Raw genomic sequence first — 24,502 nt, forward strand, 5'->3', positions numbered from 1 at the left:
ACATTCTGTTGAGCCCCACCAGCTTCCATCCCCTTCTCCCCTGCTGGCTCTGGGGCTGGCTCCTGTCTCACAGGGCTTGCAGGAGCTGTGACTGATGTCCTAGGGAGCTGAGGAGCCAGGAAGGCTCCATGACTCCCCCAGAGTGAGGACATCTTTCCCGCGCCAGTGCTGTGTGGTATCTTTGGGCTCAGCTCTCCCTGCTCCGTGGACTATCAGCCTGGATCCTGCTTGGCAGGTCGGAGGCACTCTGTGCAATGGAGATGATGGACATCATCCTAATTCTTAGGTCTCTGAGTCTGGCTAGACCTAGTTTTTCAGGGACAGGCATGGAATGACCAGGTACCTCAGTGCTGGGACCACCAGCATGACCTGCTGTGGCTGACCTCGGGGTGCCCTTTGGGGCTCCAGGAGCGGGGCGTGTCGGGGTCCCCATCCCAGCTCAGTCAGCCTCCTCTTTCGCTCCCCATCAATCACTGTCCCTCCTGGAGTGTGAGTGGATCCCTGAGTGAAGTATCCCAAGTATCCCGTGGCCGCGGCTCACAATGCAGGGAGCTGTTCCCGCGCCAGGGCTCGGCCGGGGGGGGATTGGGTTTCAGCTTGTTCCGCTGGCCCCCGGCCAGGCAAAGCAAAGCTCGGGGCTGCAGGGAAGGGCCACTGGGTTTGCTCGGCCCCTCTCAGCTCACGCTGGCAAAAATATCATAATCAGGCTCCAGTAAAGCTCAGGAGGCAGAGAGGGGCCTTTCAACTTGGGGAGGGGTAGAGATCTGTGGTGAGGGCTCCTCGGGCGGGGACAGACGGGTTTCTCATTAGCCACCCCCTGCCCCGGGATGTGCTGGCTGTGCCTGAGGCCAGGACGGGTACATGGTTCCAGAAGCACATGTTCCTGCATGGAGGAGTTCATCCTGACCTGTGGTGTCTCCCATGCAGATCCTGGTCTTGCTCCACTTGGCTGGGCTCTAACACTGTGTGTCCCTCCAGCCTGGAGCTGATCAGGTGTTTTGGGTGGGCTTCCAGGTCACGTAAGGGACATGGTGACAAGGAATGATCTCCCACTGTCTCTCCCTAAGGATGACTTTGCTGTCACCCATCAGAGCAGGCTGGAAGCTGCTTGCCTGCTTTGCACATGCAGCACTGGCCACAGCTGGTGTGGTCATGGGTTCACGAGAAGCTTGCTCCCTGTGTTGATAATATTGGACCAGGGTTACAATCCTGGCAAGTGTCCTACCCTGAGAGAGGAGCTTTCGTGAGGAGTGAAAGGGGAAGGGAGAAAGTTGTGGGTGGAAAAATGAGGGTGGAGGCTCCAGCTATCTGTGGGGCTATTTATTTGTCCAGCTGTTTCTTTATCTGGATGAGCTTGGAGCCTGTGAATGTGAAGCATTTGCCAGGACTTCTCAGAAACTCAGGTCCGGATACTCCAAATTGGTCTGAATTGGCAAAACTCCATTCAAGTTATTTTTCCGGATGGAGAGAAGTGTGTCTGTAACATGCACAGCTCCTCTCTTAATCCCTTTCACCTCCAGCCTCTGCCAGTGTCCCTTGGTCCTGTCACCCTTCATCCCCACTCCTGGCCAGCCTGTCCTGCTACCACCAGGACCCAGCACGATCCTAGACTTGTCCCCCCCTTCCAGTTCTGTCCACCAGTCTCATTCCTGATCTGACCAGATGGGGAAAGCTGGTGCAGCTGAGAACCCCATCTCACTTGTGGCTGAGCAGCAAGAAGAGCACGTGGAAGCACAGAAACCCCCACCCAGTATTGTCACAGCCGATCCTCTGCACGACGCTGTCTTAGCGTGGCTTTGAGCATCTGGAAGTGGTGGGGTAGGGGTGATGAAGTGACTGGAGATGCCAAGTGTCCCTCCAGAGCCACGGTGTGCCCTGGGAGCAGGCAGCAGTGCCAGGGACAGCCCCCAGTGCTGGGAGAAGCTGCTCAGAGAAAACATCTTCAAAGTGCAAAGCACGGGCACTGGCCTCCGCGTGTCCCGTGGGGAGCGGCGCGGTTCCCAGTGGGAAGCGGGCCAGAGCTGCGTCTGCTGGTGTGGAGCAGCTGCAGATTTATTTATAATGCTGTGGGCAGCATGTGAAGCTGCAGATAAACACACGGGAGGGGAGAACAGAAGCAACAACACTGAGGAGACGCTGCTGTGGAGGGAGCGCTGCACTGAGCTGCAGCTATCGCAGCCACCAGAGGTGGGCCAGGGGCCAAGCTCCCACCCATGCCACTCCCACACGGCTTTGATCCGTGCCCTGGGTGCCACGGGGATCTCTGTGGGGCTGGCAAGGCATCAGCCTCTCACGCTGTTATCTGGTGCTGCCCAACCAGCAGGATGGCACCATGAAAGTGGCTGTGCCAGTGAGCGAAGTTGCCGAGGTGGTGGTCAAGGCATTAACAGTTGGGCTTGGGGTTGTCCATCCTGGAGTTGGTCTATTCTTTGTCCCCACCACAGGAGCTGGTCCTGTTATGTGCCCATGTGCTTGGATGAGCATGGGGCAGCCCCAGGTAGGACCAGGGAAGCTGCTGGGGGAGATATGGCCATGACAGCCCACCATGGGTTACCGTGGGCACAGAAGTGGCAGGGGCAGAGGGCAGCCCAGTGCAAATGCAGGTGGAGGAGCTGATGTGTTCCCAAGCCTTGGGGCTTATCACACTTGTGTGGAGCTCAAACCTGTGGCAGAATTTTGTCCAAATGATGTCCCTGGACCTGGAGTCACCTGTCACTCAGAAGTGTCCATGAGCATCTGGAACAGGGTGCCCAGAGAGGTTGCCCAGACTCCCCATCCCTGGAAGTGTCCAAGGCCAGGTTGGACAGGGCTTGGAGCAACCTGGGATAGTGGAAGGTGTCCCCACCCAGGGCAGGAGGTGGAATGAGATGAGCTTTAAGGTCCCATTGAAACCAAACTCCTCTGGGATTCTGTGAATCATCCAAGATCCTCAAAGTGCTGCTGATGTCATTGCAAAGCCTCTCTTGGTGATTTTTGAGCAGTCTTGGGATTTCAGAGAGGTCCCAGCTGACTGGAAGTCAGTGAACATTGTCCTAATTTTCAAGAAGGGCAAGAAGGAGAACCCTAGAAATTACAAGCCTGTCAGTTTCACTTCATTGCCTGGTAAAATCAAGGGAGAGCATTATATTGAAAAACACCTGAAAAACGTAGTCATTGGTTGCAGCCAGCATGGCTTCATGAGGGGAAGCCCTACTTGTCAAACCTGATTTCCTTCTATGACAGGGTAAACCCACCTGGTTGATCCAGGGAAGCCAGGAGATGGAATCTTTTTTTTATTTCAGCAAAGCTTTTGATACTGTCTCTCACAGGATCCTTCTGGACAACCTGTCCACCCCCCAGCTGGATAAACACCTCATGTGATGAGTGAGAAACTGGCTCACAGGTCAGGCACAACAGGTGACAGTGACTGGGGTGACATCAGACTGGTGACCTGTCACTGCAGGGCTTTGTCATTGCCCTGAGCTCTTCAGCATCCAATGACTTGCACACAGGACTGGAAGGAATATGAAGTAAGTTCACAGAAGATACAAAACAGGGAGGAGCTGTTGCCTTCCCCAAAGGCAGGGAGGCTCTGCAGGGAGACCTCAACTAAACAGAGGACTGGGCCATCACCAACCATGTGAAGTTCAAGAAGAGAAAGTGCCGGATTCTTCACCGGGGATGGGGCAACCCGGGCTGTGTGGGTGGACTAGGCAACAAGAGGCTGGAGAGCAGCTGCAGGAAGGGACCCGGGGTCCTGGTCAATGGCCAGCTGGATCTGAGCCAGCAGTGCCCTAGCAGCCAGGAGGGCCACCCGTGTCCTGGGGGACATCAGGGACAGCATGGCTAGCCAAGAAAGGGAGGGGATTGTCCCGCTGTGCTCTGCAGTGGAGCAGCCTCACCTCGAGTCCTGGAGCAGATCTGGGCACCACAGTATTAAAAAGACATTAAGCAATTAGACAGCATCCAATCCAAAGGAAGCCACGAGGATGGGGAAGGGTCTGGAGGGAAAGCCATATGAGGAGATGCTGAGGTCACTTGGTCTGTTCAGCCTGGAGGAGACTGGAAGAGACCTCATTGTGCTCTTCAACATCTTCCTGAAGGGCAGCAGAAGAGCAGGTACCAATCTCTTCACTCTGGTGAGCAGTGATAGGACTTGGGGATATGGGTGGGGCTAGGGTGGGTATTAGAAGAAGGTTTTTCAGCCAGAGGGTGGTTGGGCACTGAACAGATTCCCCAGAGCAGTGGTCACAAGCCTGTCTGAGTTCAAGGAATATTTCAACAGCACTCTGAGGCACAGGCTGGGGTTGTTGGAGTTCCCTGTACAAGGCCAGGAGTTGGACTCTGTGATCCTTGTGGGTCCCTTCCAGCTCAGCCTATTCTATGATTCTATAATTCTAGGTTGGACAGGGCCAGGAGTAACCTGGGACAGTGGAAGGTGCCCCTGCCCATGGAGCTGGATGAGCTGTAAGGTCCCTCCCAAACCAAACCATTCTGTGGTTTTACAGTTCTGATTCACATCCACTTGTGCTGACCCTGCAGGGTCACCGTGCTTCACAGGGACCAGTTATTCCCAATTTTCTATAATTCAGGCACTCTCTGCTCAGTGTAACTCCATCTCCAAAAGGATTTCAGCCTGGGCAGCAGCTTGGTGCAAAAACTGCCCCAGAAGGAGCACGTTGGAGTGTTACAGCTGTGTGCCATAGGGACCACAGCCCTGGACCCCCTGCACTATGAAGGGTGATGAACAGGAGCCTCAAACAGGAACCTGGTTTAGGGAGGAAGAAGAAGGAAACTGAGCTAATTTAGCTGTCTTGGAGATGGATCATTTGCCACCCGTGAGCACCACAAGAGAGAAAGGTTTTGGACTGCAGAGTCTTTGTAGAAGGAAAAGGAAATCCAATAGCTGGCAGCTAAATGGTGTAAATCCAGACTAAAATTAATGGAATATCTGGTGTTTTTTATAGGAAGATAATTTGCCATTGGAAAAACTTGCTTGAAACCTGCAAATTTTTTCTCCTTCTCTCTGGGCCGCCAGAGTGGATGCAGAGTTCCAAGGGGATCCTTCAGATGAGGATAAGGGGGTGGGAGCAGTGGTGTACTGAGCACGACACTTCCACTGCACCGAGTTTTCATTAAATAAAAGGCTTTTAAAAATGCAAAGTGCTTCAAAATATGAACTTTATTTGGGGAATTATTTGTAATGACTTAGAATATATCTTGTTTTCCATTTTAGTCACTGCTATTAATGTACTTACTATACACCAGTGTCATTGATAGTTAAGATAAAGTAACAAATTCAGGGGGTTTTTAAAGCTTCTTGCTAGCATTGTGTGAAAAATGTTGTTTTCCTTTCAGATCAAACGCCACTGGTGTTTTAATGAAAAAGCAAGATCCTCTGATAAAGTAAACACTATTATTGCCTATGTAAACAAATACTCAGTTTAAAAAGAAATTTTGTAAACCTGACCCACAACATTTCGGGATTAGCTGTTTTCCAGAACTCTTCCTAGTGGGAAAAACTGAAAAGAACTATTTTTTGCTTTTTACTCTTGGAATAAAACCAAATTTCGAAATCCTGGTTTCCTGTGAACTGGAAACCGCTGGCTGGAACCAGGAGTAATGAACAAGCCACAGTCTGAGGAGGATTTGCTGCCAGGAGTAGGTGCAGGGAGCACAGTGCTGCCGAGGCACTTTTTGGGGTGCCAGTGGGGGGCAGGAGGTCACATGCATGGAGCAGTTGTCACCTCTGCATCCAGGCCTGGCTCTGCAGTGATGGATCTGCTCAAGGCTGAGCTTTTCTTCCTTTGTTTTTGTTCAGTGGAGTGAAAGTGGAGAGGAGAGGGTGGAGATGCTCTTGGGGGGTTTCTGGGAGCATGCTTGTTTTTCTGGTGGGAGAAGGACATGGTTACATCCAGCAACTCTCCATTCCCATTCTGGAACTACCCTTGGCAGTGTCCAAAGCCAAGCCAGGGTGGATGGGGCTTGTAGCAACCTGGGTTAGTGGAAGGTTGCTCATGGCAGGAGGGTGGGACTGGGTGGTCTTGAAGGTCCCTCCCAACCCCAACCATTCTAAGAGGCACTCTAAGTGTGTATGGGATGCAAACTTCCCAGCATCCCTGCAAGCACAGTTGGCATCCCCAGGGCACGTGCTGAAATCAGGGCCAGATTCACATTGTCCCTGCAGATCAGAGGGAGGGAATTTCCCCTCTGGCCATGACCATGGTCTCAGCACAGAATCACTGGCCATGTGCTGCCCTGTGCAGTCTGTCCCACCACACTCCCCTCATGTCCAGCCTTGGTGTTTTGAGGTCTTTGGGCAGAATTTCTTAATTGCACTTCCTAAACTTAGTAATATTGTCCTATTTTCTTAAACTATCAGCTTTGGGTTTGGTGCAGAAAAATCCCTGTATTGCCATGAGCATGTGGCTGCAGACCTGGAGGAACAGAGAGTTACCCAGACTCTGGAAGCCACTCATGGGGGTGTCCAGAAAAGACTTTTGAACACTCCCTGATCAGGAAGTGTTAAAGAAGTCTGTAGGTGTGGTGCTTAGAGACATGGTTTAGTGCAGAGCATGGCAGTGCTGCAGTAATGGTGGGACTCAATGATGTTAGATGGCTTTTGGAACCATGATTCCAAGTGTCTGTCCCATTTATTTCTGATGAGGCTGGCTGGCAGGTTCACGTGCTCATGTTGGCCCAGATATTGGGGTGCCATAACCTGAGCACCCCTCCTTGTGCCATCAGTGGAGTTAAACTAGCCTGCAGCTATTTGGGATGAAAAGAATTCCAGTGTTGGAAGTACCATGGGCTGCAGTAAGGGTGAGGAGGCTTTGCTGTTGCCTGGCTTAGGAGGATTTGTCTGTGCTGGTTGGTGGTAGCATCACCTGACCTGTTTCAACCCAAATCACCTGGAAAACTAGCTTTAACAGTGGTTTAATTTTTTACTACTTTTAAGTCCCAAAAGTGCTGCTCCTCCCCACATCCTACTGCATCTCAGAGGATTCTCCCTACTGTGCAAAGTGCTGAGAAAAAAAATATCCTGCTTTTGGCAAAGGAAAGTAGAAGGTGATGGAGGATCCCTGCTCGGCTGCTCCTCAGCTGCAGGGGTGGAACTAGGCTGGGGGTACCTGGATTTAGGATTGAGAGGAGGAAAATCCAGCTTGGCTGATGGATGGAACAGTCCCATTCATAGCAGGAGACATTGCCTGTGCTGGGCTCCTTGAGGTCCCACCTCAAATCCTGGGGTCAGTTTTGGGCCCCTAATGAAAATTAAGACATTGAGGAGCTGGAGCATTTCCATAGAAGGGAATGGAGCTGGGGAAGGGTCTGGAGCACCAGGAGAGGCTGAGGGAGCTGAGGGGGGCTCAGCCCTAGAAAAAAGGATGTTCAGGGGTGACCTTCTGGCTCTGCAGAACTCCCTGACAGGCAGGGACAGCCAGGTGGGGGTTGGGCTCTGCTTCCAAGGAGCAAGAGACAGAACAAGAGGAAACAGCCTCAAGCTGTGCCAGGGGAGGTTTAGGTTGGATATTAGGGAAAATTCCTTCATGGGAAGGATGGTCAAGCATTGGCCCAGGGCAGTGATGAAATCACCATCCCTGGAGATGTTAAAAAAATTGTGGATGTGGCACTTGTGGACATGGTTTAACGGTGAACATGGTTTTGGTGCTGGGCTGATGGTTGCAATTGATGATCTTGGAGGTCAGTTCCAACCTTGACATTCTTTGATTCCATGATTCTGCATGGGGGCCAGGGAGCAGTGGGGTGGGAGCAGTTGGGTGGAGGGAGCAGTACCTGGGTCCCCTGGCTGAGATGTGGCCAAAAGGCTCAGTGTGGGATGGGCTCCAGCCTTGCAGCCCTGGGCTAGCTCCTCGCCACCTTTTTCCCTGTCTCCATCTTCAGTCCTTTCATCAGCATCCAGTGACTCCTTGTTTCCCCTTCCTTCCACAGAGACACTGATGGACTCCACCACGGCGACAGCAGAGCTGGGCTGGACAGTTCATCCTCCATCAGGGGTAAGGCATCACCTAACGGGGACCTGGAGCTGCTCTGGGGTCTCTTCTGCACGTGAATGTGGCAGACTTGGCCCAGGAAAAGTCAGGCACTGATGCAAAGTGCCTTGGCCATGTGGGAAGATCACAAAAGGAGGTGACAGTTGAGGTTTCCAGTAGTTTTGTAGGAGATTATACTCCAAAAAATACCCCAGTGTCAGTGGGATGTAGTGCCCCCCCCAGAGTCATGCAGTGTGGTGCTAGAGGAATCACAGTTTTCATAGAGCTGGCATACAGCCACCTAAAAATGAGGAGAGGAAGAAACAATATGCCAAGGCCACCATCATCTGTCCCCAGTGTCTCACTTGCTATTCCATTGTCTGTCACTTGTAGCAGGATGAGGGCATTAGGCTCAGGTCCTGAAAGGACTGGCATTCCACAGAGAGATGTTTGCAGGTTCAGCAGAACTATCTGTCTTTTTTACCAGGGCCAGGTGTACCTTGAAACGTTTCAAAGAACCACACTGAAGAAACTCCTTTAAAGAAGAGCTTGGGCAAGGCAGTGCATCAGGTTCTTCCCCCAGAGGGTGCTGGGCACTGCCCAGCCTCCGCAGGGAATGGTCCCAGCTCTGAGGCTGTCAGAGCTCCAGGAGCATTTGGACAGTGCTCCCAGGGATGCACAGGGTGGGATTGTTGGGGTCCTGGGCAGGGTCAGGAGTTGCACTCAGTGATCCCTGTGGGTCCTTTCCAACTCAGAACATTCTGTGACTCTGTGATTTCTGCACCCTTCCGCTCATGGGAGAAACCCAGACTGGAGCCACCTCTGCGTCCCATGTGGACCCAAGGTGCTTCAGAGCATCCTGCCCACCTCTGGTGGTAACCCACAGCAGCCACAGTGTCCAACCCCCCCAGACTGCTCCCTTACACTTGGGTGGCCCATCCAGCCTGGCCAAAGCCTAGAGATGCTTCCCAAGCCCGTGCATGGCAGTGGTGGCTCAGGCTCCCTCCTGCCTTCCATCCACCCTCTGCAGGGGCTGGATGAAGACGTTTCTGTGGACCTCACCCCCAGGCTGACAGCATGGCCCCGATCTGAGCCGACTTGGCAGAAGAAAAGAAACAGCCGAGAAAAGCCTTGTCTGGGGAGATTAAACCGAGCCGGGGCGGCGAGGCCGCGGTGCCGCGCCAGGCACAGGCGCTGTGGCCGGGCCCATCACCATGATAAAGGGCAGAGCTGCCCCAGCCCCGCCAGTGCCCGCCGAGGGGGATGACGGGCACACAATGCAGGGGAGAAGAGGTCAAGTCTTTTTCTCTCCTGGCCCAGCCTTTCTTGTTTGCGGTGTTTCCATATGTGAAGCACGCCCTGCTCCTGCTCCCCAGCCCGGCCGTAATGAGGCCGGGGCCTGCTGGAAGCCGTCTCCCCGGGTTATTGTGCTGCTGCCTGCTTTTGAGCTCCCGGCATGTTAATTAGAGAGCCAAGAGAAAGGGAGAGGCTTCTAATTAAGCGTCGAGGAAGCAAAGTTGCTTTATGTCTGGCTCTAAAGCTCTTGTGCCATTCATATATGTACCCAAGCCCTGCCTCCAGCATCTCTTGTTCATCCCAAGCCCTGGAGACTCTCATTCCACCATGTGCTGCTCCTGCCTGACCAAGGCTGAGCTCTCTGGGCTCGTGTCCTTACCCTCCCTGGGGGCTGGGCAGGTGTGGTGGGGGGTCCCTTGGTCTTGGGAGCTGCCAAGGTGGGTGTCTGGAATGGTCCAGGCGAGGGAGAGCCACACCAGAGGCAGGGCAAGGGAGGGAATTGCTTCTGCATGCCTTGTCCTTGATTCCCTCGCTCCCCTCCCAACCAGTGCCCTGAAAAGCAGGGAGATCCTGCAATTTTCCACTAACACACCAAATTTATTTCTGGAAAACAAAGCAAATGCTCCGGCTGTGTTTTGCGAGGATGCTCTTCTTGTCCCCCAGCCCTGGCAGCAGATTCACAGCTACTGCCAATCTGAAGTGGTTGGAGCTGTTGGGGATCTTCCCTGACAGCCTTCTGTTGGGCTGTGAGCCTTGATGTGCGAGGAGCAATCTGTCTCCCATCTCCTGAGCCTCACCCCCCACTCCTGGGTGCCCTTGTGAGCCCATTTACAGACTGAGGGGCTGGTGCTGTGCTCCTGCAGGATTTCCCTGGATTTGGTCCTGGCACTGGTGCTGGATCTGGGCTGTGCTGCTGCCCTGCCCTGGGTGTTGTGATCCTGCATCCAGGGCAGGGTTGTGCTTGGGGTGTAACATCCATGGGAAACAGCTTGGCTTCCACTTCAGCAGTTTTATGAACAAATTCAGAAGGAGCAGTTCCAGCTGGCTGGGACTGTGTAACACGCCAGCAGGATTCTGGTCCCTGTTGCCAGCATCACACAGGTGCCCTGGGTGGGGATGGGACTGCAGGGAGGTGCTCTGCACCAGCAGGGTCTGGGCAGGAGGAGATGCTCTGGGAGCTGAGGGTTCTCCCTTCCCTGTTGGTGCTCCCCAGAGAGGAGCACTGGCCAGTTACAGGCTGCAGCTCATGCCCTGCATCCCCCTCTCTGAAATGTCCCCATCCTACACAGAATGGGGACAGCACTGGAGGATTTGGGAAAAAACAGCCTGGGAAAAGGGCAGAGAGCTGGAGAAGGCCAGATGATGTCACAGCAGCCCTGAGCTCTGTAGGGACCCAAGGGGACAGCTGGAACTGTATCAAGGGGATTTAGACTGGATGTTAGGAAGAGATTCTTCCCCCAGAGGGTGCTGGGCACTGCCCAGGCTCCCCAGGGAATGGGCACAGCCCCAAGGCTGCCAGAACTGCAGGAGTGTTTGGACACCACTCTCAAGCACAGCGTGGGCTTGTTGAGGTGACTGTACAGGGCCACAAGGTTGACTTGATGATCCTGTGGCCCCTTCCAGCTCAGGATATTCTCTGTAACTCCACAGAGCTTCCTCCAGAGCTGACAGAGTCAGTCAGCTGGGGAGAGCTGGGCAGAGCTTCCCATGGGGAAATCTGTCAGCTCTGAGCTGTCTTGCTGAGAAGGATGTTGCTGTCATGGCACAGCTTGTAGGCTTGTCTGCATCCTATAGATCTGTTCAGGACAGCTGGGGTGGGGACCTGAGCACACCTGCTGGAGGAGCCCCAAAGCATTTGACTGTCGAAGGGGCAGGGATGAGGGCTCCAGTGGGACTTACCCAGCACCTCCTTTTTGGGAGCACAGCAGGATTGGCCGTGGTCCCTTCCTGCCCCTGAGAAGAGGCACTGGCTGCAGCCAAAGCAGGAGGTTTTGTGGCTTATGAGGAATGTTTGCCATGTCTGTAACCATAGTGGCACTGGTGGGAATCCTTGTGCTAAAGGCACTGTGTTCTTTTGCCAGAGGCACAGCAATGCAGCCGTAGACACAGTCCCAGTTAAAACCATTTCTGCAGAGCAGTCCCTCCAGCAGCAGAGAGGCTTGATCCTGAATCCAGGCATGGAGCATGGTGCTAGTGGCAGCAAGGTGGCTCTGAGGGGCCCCTTTGTCTGCACAGTGTGCAGCCTGCCTGGGGCATGGTGTGGGTCAAACCCTGCCCACGCAGGTACAGGGCACCTGCAGGGGGTGCTGGGAGGAGGTGCTGGGACTCTGGGACAGCTTGTGGGACGGGGTGGGCACAGAGAGGGGCAGCTGGGGCTGGCAGAGCCTACCTGGCACAGAGTGGGGATGGGAAGAGGTGAGGAGGGTAGGGAGCGCCCATTCAGAGCAGCCCCTTGACTGTGTGTGTCCTGCCCGCAGTGGGAAGAGGTGAGTGGGTACGATGAGAACATGAACACGATCCGCACCTACCAGGTGTGCAACGTCTTTGAATCCAGCCAGAACAACTGGCTCCGGACCAAGTACATCCGCAGGCGAGGAGCTCACCGCATCCACGTGGAGATGAAATTCTCTGTCCGGGACTGCAGCAGCATCCCAAATGTCCCAGGCTCCTGTAAGGAGACTTTTAACCTGTATTATTTTGAGTCAGACTTTGACTCGGCCACCAAGACTTTTCCTAACTGGATGGAGAATCCTTGGATGAAGGTGGACACAATTGCTGCTGACGAGAGCTTCTCACAGGTGGACTTAGGTGGACGGGTGATGAAGATCAACACCGAGGTGCGCAGTTTTGGGCCTGTCTCCAAGAATGGTTTCTACCTGGCCTTCCAGGACTACGGGGGCTGCATGTCCCTGATTGCCGTCCGTGTCTTCTACCGCAAATGTCCCCGTGTGATCCAGAACGGGGCTGTCTTCCAAGAAACCCTGTCGGGAGCAGAGAGCACCTCGCTGGTGGCAGCCAGGGGCACGTGCATTGCCAATGCCGAGGAGGTGGACGTGCCCATCAAGCTGTACTGCAACGGTGATGGCGAGTGGCTGGTGCCCATCGGCCGCTGCATGTGCCGGGCCGGCTACGAGTCGGTGGAGAACGGGACCGTCTGCAGAGGTAACCACGGGCTCACCTCTGCTGGGGGGCCTCGGGATTTGCATCTGGGATCTGCATGAACCGTCTGGGAGGGACCTCCTTGGGCAGGGGTGGCAGAGGGGCATGACTCCTTCCCCAGCTCCTCACTTCCTGCCCCTGGCTCATCCGTCCATTGCAGAGGTTGTGCATGACCTCTGGGTCCCCAGAGCCACTGGGCTGAGGGCTGACACCTGTTGCTGGTGCCATCCATGCTCTCCAGGGTTTGGAGGCACACACATGTGGTGCATGTCACCAATCTGTAGTTGCCTCCCAAAATACTGGGGCTGTTATGTTGTTGGTTTTGCTGTGTGCTTTGGCATGGGCTGAATCTCTTGTTGGATGAGGGGAATGGGAATGCAGGGTCCCAAAAGCGTGCAGTGGGAGAGAGCAAGTTGTCTACAGTGTTTTCTTGGTGAGGTGCAAATGGCCCAGGGCAGGACATGGTCATGGCCTGTTCAGAGCTACCAGGCCCCTGTGCTCTTCAACAGCCAGAGGTTTCCTGCCCTGTAAATGTTCTGCCTCTGTAGGTATTCTCCTCCCCCTGTAGGTGTTCAAAGCAGACTCTGTGAGTGCTTGCTGAGCTCTGCTGAGCACCATGGAGCCAGCCTGGTCCCAGGCTGGCAAGAAGCTCAGCACCCCCCTCCCTGAGCTGATATCTGTGCCCCTGTCCAGTCATACATGGGCTCAGGAAGGCTGAGAAAGGAGCTCCTGGCGTTGCTGGGAGGGAGGTGGGGACCCCAGAGCTGTGTGATGGGCACCTGCAGCTGTGCCAGGCACGGAGCAAACCACAGAGTTTGGCAAACAGGATCTTTTTCCCCTGACCTGGCTGAACGTCCAAATCCCTCTGCGGTTCCAATAGCATCGGCACACTCCAAGCAGAGCCAGGGCTTCTGACATCCATTATAGAAACGTTGTTTGCCACTGCAGAGCCAAGGGAGGAGCTGTGTCTCCTCTCTTCTGGCTGTGAAGCGTTGGCCGGGTAGAACCAAGCATGGGGAAGGTGCTGGTAGTGGGAGACAGACACACTGAAGAGGGCAATGGACAATCTGATCGTGCTCAGGAGGGACTGCAGGCTGTATGGTCCCCTTGGAGGGGATTCCTTGTCTGCTGCCAGTGGCTGGGCTGCTCATGCACCAAAATTCACGTTCTGGTCTGCTGTGGGGATCATTTAATATCCATTATTTCAGCTACTCCACACTTAGCCACTGAACGCTTCTTCCCACCGAGCTCGGGCAGATCAAGTGTCTTACAGCCTTAGCAGGGATGGGGATGGGGACAGCAAGGAAGTACTGCTGGAAACTGAGCCCGGCTAATCCCTGCCTCGAAGGGCAGATGGGGCTTTTACAGCTCCCAAGTGAAGCATCCGTAGCAACACCAGAAACCCCAGTGATTCATGGCAGCTTTTCTGTCTCAGTTCCCGGAGCAGACCCAGCCCTGCACAGCGCTTTGCTCTGATGCAGCCGGGGTTTCTTGGAGAGTCCCCGGTGCCACTGCGGGCCCAGCCAAGGGACAGTCCCCTCGCATACCCCGGGGCTCCCAGCACCCCTCCTGTAGAGCCCTGTCCCCGCAGGAATGGGGGGAGCAGAGCAGGCAGGAGCGGGGCCGAGGCGGAGGAGCAAGAAGGAGGGAGAGGCCGGTCCCCTCTTTGTCTGGGCAGCAGCAGCAGCAGCAGCAGGATTTTGGGAGGTCCGGTACCTCGGCAGCTGTTTCTGCAGCCGGTGCTGGCCGCGCTCCCCACCCTCATTAATCACGCGGTGGCCGGCAGCCCATCGTCTCCATGGGGCAGCTGGCTCGGGGCTGCCTCCCCTTCCCCTTCCCCTTTCCCCTTCCCCTTCCCCTTCCCCTTCCCCTTCCCCTTCCCCTTCCCCTTCCCCTTCCCCTTCCCCTTCCCCTTCCCCTTCCCCTTCCCCTTTCCCCTTTCCCCTTTCCCCTTTCCCCTTTTCCCTTCCTCTTCCCCTTCCCCTTTCCCCTTTCCCCTTTCCCCTTTCCCCTTTCCCCTTTCCCCTTTCCCCTTTCCCCTTTCCCCTTTCCCCTTTCCCCTTTCCCCTTTCCCCTTTCCCCTTTCTCCTTTCATTTCCATTCTCCTTACCTTTCCCCTTCTCCTTCCCCTTTGCTTTTCCCTTCTGTTTCCCCTTCCCCTCCCTCTTAACCTTCCTCTTTCCTTTTCCTTCCCCTTCCTATTCCCTTATCCCCCTCTTCTTTTATCTCCCTTTCCCTTCGATCTTTGCCTTTGTCTTCCCCATTCCTTCTTTCCCTTCCTCTTCTCATGTGGGGTAGAATCAGGGCTGGATGGCACCCCAGGATTGCGCCCCTCCATTTTTCCCTGGCAGCCCCCAGAAGAGGAGTGTGGACTGGGAGGAGAGCCAGACACGGAGTTGGCAGGACAGCCATGGAATCCCCGTCCTCTCCCAGCCCTCCCAGTGAGCCGCAAAAAGGGCTGGGAAGGGGCTGCTCAGCCCAGCTCTGCTCGGGAAGGACCTGGGGATGTATCCCTGCATCCCTGCATCCCTGCCCTGCTCGGGAAGGACCTGGGGATGTATCCCTGCATCCCTGCCCTGCTCGGGAAGGACCTGGGGATGTATCCCTGCATCCCTGCCCTGCTCGGGAAGGACCTGGGGATGTATCCCTGCATCCTAGCTGTGCTCGGGAAGGACCTGGGGATGTATCCCTGCATCCTAGCTGTGCTCGGGAAGGAGCTGGGGATGTATCCCTGCATCCCTGCCCTGCTCGGGAAGGACCTGGGGATGTATCCCTGCATCCTAGCTGTGCTCGGGAAGGAGCTGGGGATGTATCCCTGCATCCTAGCTGTGCTCGGGAAGGAGCTGGGGATGTATCCCTGCATCCCCACCCTCCTCCCGCCGGGTCCCTGCCCCGGTCCCTGCGGAGGCAGCGGCGGAGCCGCCTGGCTTGGGGGACTCACTCCTACATGTGGCTGGCAGGTTTGCTCGTGTTTCCAGGGGTGGGAGGGAATCTGGGCCCCTTTCCAGAAGCAAAACAATAGCAAATCTGAGCTGGCTTTGGGGGTGAAGTTCTCTCACACACTCAGGCGCCTAAACAGGACGTGGCAGGGAGCATGGGGGGCCACGGTCCTGCCCCACCAAAGGGTCCAGGTGGAGAAGGACATCCCAAGGAATGGACAACCCCTCTGTGCAGCTGGAAGGAGTTGCTCATTTTCTCCGCTGGTTTTTCATCTGGCTAATAGCACGCCAGCCTGCTCGCGGCAGTGTGCACAAGGGATATTTATGGAGGAAGTTCATGCATCTAACAGCTTAAGCTCTTCTAAGCTCACAGCCCCAGCACAAAAGGATTTGGGGGCAGTTAACAATTCCGTGTGGTTAAGAGATTTTCATTTCGCTGGGCCTGGCTTGCTGCTCCTGCAGGGCCCTGCAAGGGGCTGGCTGCACGCTCCTCTCGCCGCTCCGCTCGCTCCCCAGCTCCTCCTGTGCGGGGCTGCACACACACATCTCCCAGCCCCGTCCTCCCCGCTTCACCTTCTGCTCCCTGCCTGCTTTTCCCTCTCCATCTCCCTGTTCTTTGTCTGCGCCTCCCCCCTTCCCTCCCCTCCCCGTCCCTCCCATGCAGCACATGAAGCGTTTATGCCTCTGCCGTGCCCATTGGCTCCGCTCAGCCACAGCGGAGGCAGAGCCTTTGTGCTGCCGGGCTGGCTGGACAGCGGGTGGACGCTGCCTGCACGGCCTGTGCCTGCTCGGGGACACCAGCTGATGGCCGCTGCTCCCAGCAGCTCAGCCCTTCATCCCTTCTGCAGCTCCTCTCCATCACAGCAGGGCATCTCTGGTCTCTGTGTTCTCTTTGTTGTGTTCCTGCGGCACTGAGCATCGGGAGTCCTGGTCTTGCTGGGGTGACAAGGGATGGTTTTGCCCTGCAGAAGCTGGTTGTGACACTCTCTGGCTGTCAGAGACATCTGGTGTCATCCCTTGGGGTCACAGGCCTTTCTGAGGAGGAGAGGAGCTGGTGAGCTGATGGGAAGAGTAGAAAAACAAGTCAGATTCAGGCTGGCAGCTGTCTTCTCCTTGGCCCTGTTCTCTGCCTCTCTGCTCTGCTTTTGTGAGACCCTCCTGCAATGCTCCAGCTTTGGGGTCCCCAACGTCAGAAGGATGTGGAGCTGCTGGAGTGAGTCCAGAGGAGGCCACAGAGATGTTATGAGGGGTAGAGCCCCTCTGCTCTGTAGACAAGGCTGGGAGAGCTGGGGGTGTTCACCTGGAGAAGACTCCAGGGACAGCTCAAAGCCCCTCCACTGCCTAAAGGGGCTCCAGGAGAGCTGGAAAGGGACTTTGGACAAGGAATGGAGGGACAGGACAAGAGGGAATGGCTTCAGATGGACAGAGGACAGGGACAGATGGGATATTTGGAAGGCATTCCTGGCTGTGAGGCTGGTGAGGCCCTGGCACAGGGTGCCCAGAGTAGCTGTGGCTGCCCCTGGATCCCTGGAAGTGCCCAAGGCCAGGTTGGATGGGCCTTGGAGCAGCCTGGGACAGTGGAAGGTGTCCCTGCCCATGGCAGAGGGTGGAACTGGATGGGCTTTAAGGTCCCTTCAACCAAAACCATTCTGGGATTGTCTGATTTTGCAGCTTAAGGTGGAGCTGGGCCTCTCCTGAGGGGAGCCCCAGGGCTCAGCAGGTCCCCTTCCCTGCTGTGATTTTGATGTCGAGGGCAGTGGACCTGCCACCACCCCACCATGTGTGGGTGACGTGGGCTCAGGCACGTGTGACAAGGACCCCGAGGCATCCCTCCAGAACAGAGGGTGGGCAGCACCCACACTGTACTTGGGATTTGGAAGGGACCAAGTAGTGCTGAGGGCTGAGAGCAGCTTCCTGATGTGCTGGAGCAGGCCTGTCCGAGCTGTCTCACAGTCACGGCCCGTGAGGACGTGATGTTTTCGTGATAAAAGGCTATTTATGGCTCTGTGCCTGTTTCGGGTCTGGGCCTCCTCTGATAGTGCTGGACCCAGCCAATAAATTGTAAGGCTCTAGGGGTAATCGAGTTCTTCCAGGAAGCATTCCTGGTTGAACTGGAGCAGATACAGCCAATTGTTCTGGAAATGTTTCCAGAGACAGAGAACTGCCCGTTAAATGCTTCCAGAGGCTGTCCCTGCTTTCTTACTCTGCTGGGCCTGGCACTCCCACCTCAGAGAGCTTCATCCATGGCCACACCTCAGTGCTCTGTGTGCCTGTTGAAGGGTAACCTTTGGCCCCTGCTCCTCTGGTAAGGTTTTCAGCCAACTTTTTTGGCTCTTCCCAGCCCTTGGCACTGCTTTAGCCTTTCCCTTGGCAGATCCAGTTCCCCATATACAGGCTGCTCATGGTGATCAGCTGCACGCCAGAGGGGATGCTGAGATTCCCTCTGCCTGCATCCCCCCTTTGTTTAAACCACTTTGGCAATGGCATTTCTCTGGGTGGTTTTGCAGGATCCTTGTCCTTTCTTGTGGGACTGGGAGAACTGGGACTGCATCCTTGTCCCTGTAGGTGTGATTTGACACGTTTGTACTGAAATGCACATTCCTTTCTTGTGCCCAGTTCCCCAGGGCGTCGGGATTGCTGTATCGGGAACTCATCATTCTCAGTATTTACCACACCACAGCTTCCATGTCAACAGCTAACTTTATTGGGAACACTTTGGGCTTTCTCCTGGGTCATTGATAAAAATGCTAAACAGCCCAGAGTCATGAACCACATTTGTTGGCTGCAGCAGAAACAGCCCCGCTCGGATCTCCGGCCGCGCCATGTCTGCCTGCCAAGTTTTAATTCATCAAGGATGTCCCATGGTGTCGGTGGAGCCACTGATTTCAGAATCCAAATATCCCGTGTGTTAGCCAGGGAAAGGCTCTGCAGAGGTTTGGGGGTGTGACATTAATGCCATTACTCCCCCAGTCAATCTTGTCAATCTTGTATTGCATCAAAAACCCATTCTAGGCTAATTTGCCTTAATCTGTTTTCCCTAAGTGCATATAGGTTGGCACTGCTGTCCCTACCTTCCTTCAATCCCTCGCTGACCCAGTCCTGGAGCTGTCACAGCCTTATTTGACTAGTACTGATGTTGCAACCCTAAAATAGCCACAACTGCCTCATTTAGCAAATAGCTTTTTCCTCCATCTCTGAAACACCCTGTTGCCTCACGGCGTGTGGAAAGTGAGCTGAGTGTCCCCCAGTCTATCACCTACACCCCCTTAGGTAGGTGCTGCCCTGACAGGCTGATTTAGCAATGTTTAACTTTAGTGGCTGCTATTTAACATCTTGAGTTACTGCTGGAATGGAAAGTATTCCACCATCATCCTCAAAGATGATTACATCACCTGGCTCCTTCCCAAGTACAAAACAGGAATTTGTCTGCCTTTTCTACAGGCTTGTTGACAATTTGAATGCTCCCAGCCGGCCGGGGCTCGGTGGCATTGTTGGATACTGCTTTTGGGGCTTCTCCCTCTCCTCCCTCTCTGTCTGGGAAGCAAGAATAAAGCATCTTTCTTTCCATGGCTTTGATTCTTCTTGCTGACCTCTCCATGTTCTGAGTCCAATTAGGGCTGTGGTGGAGACTGCAGCTTCTCACTGGGAGACACTCCACACCTGCCTGGTGCTTGTCCTCTGCACATTCCTGTTGGAGTTTGGGCTTTGGGAGGTTGGAACAGGACCCTGGGGAGCTTGGCAGAGCAAGGGGGTGTCAGACAGGGGGGTTGAGGCATTGATTTGCTGGTGGTATGAAGCCCCAAGGGATGCTGATCTCACAGGGAGGGTCACACATGGTCCAGGAGTGAGGCAAAAGATGTGCTACCAGAGGAAGGAGATGGACCACTCACCTTGAATAGAAAATGCAGCTTCTGAGGAACTACACCTTGGGAAACAAAGGAAATGAGAGTTCCTTTCTCATTTTGCGTTCAAGACAAGGAATGGACTGAGACCTTCTACAGAAGCATTTTCTCTACAGAGAAAGGAAGGAGATGAGGTTTTCCAGGACATGAGAGTGGATTTTGAGCAGCAGGAGGTTGCAGAGCTCTCCCAGCCCTGCTGTGATGGTGTAGGAAAGACCTCAGCAGGATGCACGAGGTGACCTGGGAGCCCATGGGAGCCCAGAAGGGAACAGTATCTTCTCATTTATCAGTGTGGGCAGGTCAGGAATCCCTTGGGTTGGAGGGGTGAAGATCTCAGGTCCAGCAAAGCCCAGTTTCCTGATGGAAATGATGGCCATTCCTCAGAGAAATGGGTGGAGTTTTGCATTGCCACTGTCTGCCACAGCTGCTGCTTCCCAGACCCTTTCCCCAGCCCCTTCATCCCCCTGCTCAAGGTCTCACAATGATTTGGGTTGGAAGGGACCTTGAACTTCACCCAGAACTGCAGGGATGGTTTCTGCCCCCCTTCCCATTCTGGGATGGGCTGCTCCCTCCATCCCATTGTGCTGGGATCAGTGAGATGTGGGGAGGGCAGTGAGAGCAGACCTGGGGCTGGGGTCCCCTCTGGGGCACAGGGACACTCAGTAACCCGGGTGCTTTCCTGGAGCTGATGTGTACCCAGGAGAAAATCTCCCTCTGACTGATTTTTACAGATGAAACAGCATTTTGGATCAAACACCACATTCCTGGTGCTGCTACACCCATGTGAGCAGGGAATAGCAGCTCTGGCAGCATCGTGTGCTGACGCTGGTGGGAGAGCAGCATTTATTCCTCTCCTTCGTTGGCCTCCCTTTCCCCCCTCCCCCCCTTTTTTTTCTTTTTTTTTCTTTTTTTTTTTTCTGAGAAAAGTGGTAAACATTAATAGGAGCTGGAATGAATAGCTGGGATTCAGGCCCAGGATTCCAGGATTTTAACTCATTATTGCCATAAAATGAAGGGAATGTAGTTTTTTGCCATTAGTTTTTTCCTTTGATTGAAAGCTCTCACAGATCTTGGGGGGGAAGGAGCATTTTTCCTTGAATTTCTCACAGTGCTGGATTTTTATAGGGCAGGAGGAGAATATTCTTCATCATATGTAACTTGAGGAAAATTAGAGAAAATACTGCTTTTGAGGTTTTTTCTTTTTAATTTGAAATTTTTCAGCAAGTTGGGCCAAAGCCAAGAAATTGTGTTGTACATTTAATTTTGGGAAATACCCTCCAATATTCTCTGCTCTATTTAAAGTTTTTCTGATGTCAGATGTGCTCAGTTAGAGCACAGCTCTTTGATTTTAGCCACACTAGGTAAAAACCTTACAGAGAATTTAATCTATAAACCATGATTAGCTTAATTAGCTCCAAGGAAACTTGTTATTGTTCCCCTTATGCCTTAGAAACATAATCTATCACTGGGAAGTGCACAGAAAAGTCCCCATAAAGGTTGGGAAATTGAATCAAAGCGTTCATAGCTCACACAATGGCTCCGTTAACACAGACCAAACTTCAAATGAGGTTTAATTAGGTTTGGCCAAGGAAAATACACTTTTACTGTCATGTTTTGAAGGAGACCTTAAGTTTGGTGATGCTGCCCTGTGATGCCCAGTCCTTCTGTGGGTGGTTGGGACTTAAACACCTCCTGCCTCCCCCTCCAGACCTCTCCCCATCCTTGAGGACCTTCTTTGGGTGCTTCCCAAGAGCTGAAACAGAAGAGGCTCTGAACCACATCCTTGCCTTCTCCCTGCTGTGGGCTCCTGCAGGAGTTTTCCTCCCATAGGGCAGCATCCCCCTGCCCACCTGGCCTCAGTGCTTCTGCTGGAGTCCAGGTAGTGGGGAAACTGGCTGAAGGACCTGAGAAACTGGTAGTTTGCAGGATGGCAGGTCCTGGAGGCTGGAAAATGGGGGGCAGGGAATAGCATGAGCAGGAAAGCAGAAGTCATTGGGTCTGGAAAGCAGCCTGGGAGGGGGAGGCAGGAAAAGGTTGTGGTCTGGCACCCAAAAAAGGACCTGTGTGAACACATTGTGACAACCTGTGAAGCCTTACCAGGTTTTTGCAGCAAGATTTTCAAAATCTGAGATCTCTTCTTCTCCTCAGCATATTGAGGAAACCTGCCAAGGAGTTGGCACCTTCACAGAGTCCTTAGAGGTAACCCAGAGATTTTTGCTGTGCTCCTTGTGTCAGAAACCAGACAGACCTTAGCAGAAACTGATGTTTTCACTTGGCCAGCATGAGTCTTGGTGCTTGAGTGTATGGTTCTGCTCCCCAGGCAGGCACGTGGCCTGGCCCCAGCTCCATGAAGGGCTGTGGGTACCACGGTGATGCTGCAGCAGCAGCCAGGGATGGGCATCCCTGCACCCTAAAGTGAGGGCCCCTTTGGAGATCCACAGACTGGAAATAACTCCTATGACCAGGAGCAAATTCAAGCTGCATTTTGAAGGAATGTCTTCAGGATTTGGGCACTGACAGTTTTCAACAATGACAGCCTCCTCCTTTTAGAGTCTATTGGCACTTTCAGACTATTGGCACTTCTGCAGCTCACAGAGACCCTGTGTTCAAACCATTGTTAAGGCTAAAACCTCAGCCAGCAATTTCCTTCCAAAACATTATGATCCCAAGAGTCCTGTGGTTGTTACACCCACAGCTGGACAGGAACAGGAGCAGAGTGAACAATAAATGATCATGTGAGAAAGAGGTCATCATTCAAACTATCAAAATGCCCAGACCCTCCAGGTTAGTCAGAGTTACAGTGCAGCCTGAAGTGGAGCTTGTGGAGCACACTAACACTCTTGCTTTGCTGGATGGCTTTGGAGAAGATTGCAGTGACTTCTGAAGTGGCTGCAGGAGCAGCAGACAGCACACTCCATGGGATGCTCCAGATCTGCCTTTTTATGGCCCAGGCCCTCCAGGAGCTCCAGGGGGAGGCAGGAAGGGGCTGTGCAGCATCAGGGCCATGTTGGTTCTTGGGCAGCAGGGAGTGGTTCCCATCACTGTTCTTCTTTGTGCCTGCCCCTCAGGAGAGCCCTTCCTGGGCAGGGTGTCTGCATCCCTGGGACATGCAGAATGGGTGGATGGGGGCAGGCACTGCAGGCAGTGGCCCCAGGTGCCCATGGGTGTGGAACAGGCAGGATGCAGGATATTGCTGGGCATCAGACCCCTAATCTGGAATTTCTGAGGGGCTGATCTCTCTCCTGAGACATTTCAGTGGAAACCAACTGTTTTTCCTGAGGCTTTCTCTGCCCCTTTCCCTCCCCTTCCTGTTACCTTGTCCCTCATCTCAGGTACTGGTGTCAGTTCTGCAGTGTCTGTCTATATTGCTGTCACCACAGAGGATCCCAGAGGATTATTTTGGCAGATTCCCTGTTCACTCCCACCTAGATGGTTTGGGATCCTTGGGACCCTACAAAACTACCTTTGGCTCTCAGAGATCTCAAGGAGGGAGGAGGAGGAAGAGGAGAAGGTGCCTCAGGCTGCCCAGGCAGTGGGTGCTGGAGCTGCTCCCTCGTGCCAGCATCACCCAGAGGATTCCCAGAGCTGAAGGCAGGAAGCACAGGAGGGTTTATCCCAGTGGAAGTACTCCTGCTGCAGACCTTTCCTTGCAGCACGGTGAGCAAAATGAATTCTGAGCCTTTCAGTGCATCTGTGCAGCCTCATTAATAAAACAGAATGAGGAAAAGCGGGGAAAACAGGAATAGAAGAATTTGGGCAATGACTCATTCACAGACAAGCTTCTCATTCCCCTTTCCCTACAGAGCACCCCAATGATGGATTAAAGCCTGCCTTCCTTTGCCCTTGCAGGGCTGTTTGTCCTGGTGTGGGGACAGTGAGCACTGCCATCCTGTCACCTGCACAGTACCATCACCTGCCTCAGCTCCCACATGGATCCAGGCAGGAATGGTGGTGTTCTACTCTCAGTTTACACCTGGGAGTGAACCTGTGGCACCAACTGAAGAGTAAGAGAAGAGGGAGGCGTTGTAGGAAAAGTAATCTCCAGGTTTTCTCCAGTTTGCTTTTCCATCCAGTCAAATCCCAGCCTGAGGACCTTCCTGGAGCATGTCCAGAGACAGGAATAGAGCTGGGGAAAGGTCTGGAGCATGAGTCTGATTAGGAGTGCCTGAGGGAGCTGGGAAAGAGGCTCAGCCTGGAGAAAAGGAGGCTCAGGAGGGACCTTCTGCCTCTGCACAACTCCTGACAGGAGGGGACAACCAGGTGGGGTCAGGCTCTTGCTCCCAGGGAATGAAGGACAGGACAAGAGGAAATAGACTCAAGCTGTGCCATGAAAGATTGAGTTGGATATTAGGGAAATTTCTTTATGGAAAGGGTGGTCAGGGATTGGCACAGGCTGCCCAGGGCAGCTGTGGAGTTCCCATTCCTAGAGGTGTTTAAACAACAACTGGATGTGGCACTTGGGGACACGTTTAGTGGTAGATCTGACAGTGCTGGGTTAATGATTGGACTCAATGATCTTGGAGGGCTTTTCCAGCCACAGGGATTCTATAAAAGGAAATGGCAGGAGGCTCTGGTTCACCCTCAGTGAGTGCTTACTCTGGTTGGTGTTCCTGCTTTCCAAAGGGGATTATGAAGCAGGAGAGGAATGTCACTCTGCCTGGTGCTCACTCACGTTGTCACCATGTGTAGGGCTAATCTGGAAACAGAGTGACAAATCTGAGCGTGTGTGTATCTTCATGATACCCTATAATTAGAACTGGTCTTTTTTTTTTTTCTTTTTTTTTTTTTTTTTTTCTTCTTGAAAGTTTTGCTGTCTGGCACAGATGGAAGTGATCCCAGTTTGTTTTTGTGTCTCTTGAATTAGAGCGTGGCTGCTCTTTCCAGGATTTCCCAGGCAAAAATATTCACATGGGGACCTGCCCAGCAGGCAGGGTGGGTCCTCTGGGATGTGATTTTGGGTGTATTTGGCTCTCTGCACCTTTGCAGGGGCTGTGGTAGGGCTTTGTCCTTGTCCCAGGCTGGTTTTCCAGCACTTCCCAGTGCAAGGCAGACATGCAGTGGGTGAGGCATGGCATGAAGGGGACACGTGGGCAGACAGCTGGAGCAGAGTGTGCAGAGCTGAGCAGAGGCTTCAGACCTCTGGTTCAAACCCTGCTGCAGGTTTGCTGCTCAGTCCTGCCTAAAGAATCCTGGAGTGGTTTGGGTTGAAGGGACCTTAAATGACCTCATCCAGTGC

At 53.8% G+C, this 24,502-nt stretch overlaps 1 protein-coding gene across 6 annotated transcripts in view; it reads left to right on the plus strand.

Annotated features, from left to right (window-relative positions):
- The window catches only part of EPHB2 (EPH receptor B2), a 149,338-nt gene that overhangs the window by 57,063 nt on the left and 67,773 nt on the right, over positions 1-24,502 (plus strand). For 5 of the 6 annotated variants that reach the window (XM_064397312.1, XM_064397310.1, XM_064397313.1 and 2 more), the window contains exons 2-3: positions 7,930-7,994; positions 11,744-12,428. In XM_064397312.1, the coding sequence (XP_064253382.1) occupies positions 7,930-7,994; positions 11,744-12,428 (750 nt within the window). Of the gene's footprint in view, positions 1-3,489; positions 3,510-7,929; positions 7,995-11,743; positions 12,429-24,502 lie in introns of those variants that run through there. The other variant, XM_064397315.1, reaches the window with a different exon arrangement.

The sequence above is a fragment of the Passer domesticus genome, chromosome 22 (assembly GCF_036417665.1).
Source record: "Passer domesticus isolate bPasDom1 chromosome 22, bPasDom1.hap1, whole genome shotgun sequence".
NCBI classification, from domain to species: domain Eukaryota; kingdom Metazoa; phylum Chordata; class Aves; order Passeriformes; family Passeridae; genus Passer; species Passer domesticus.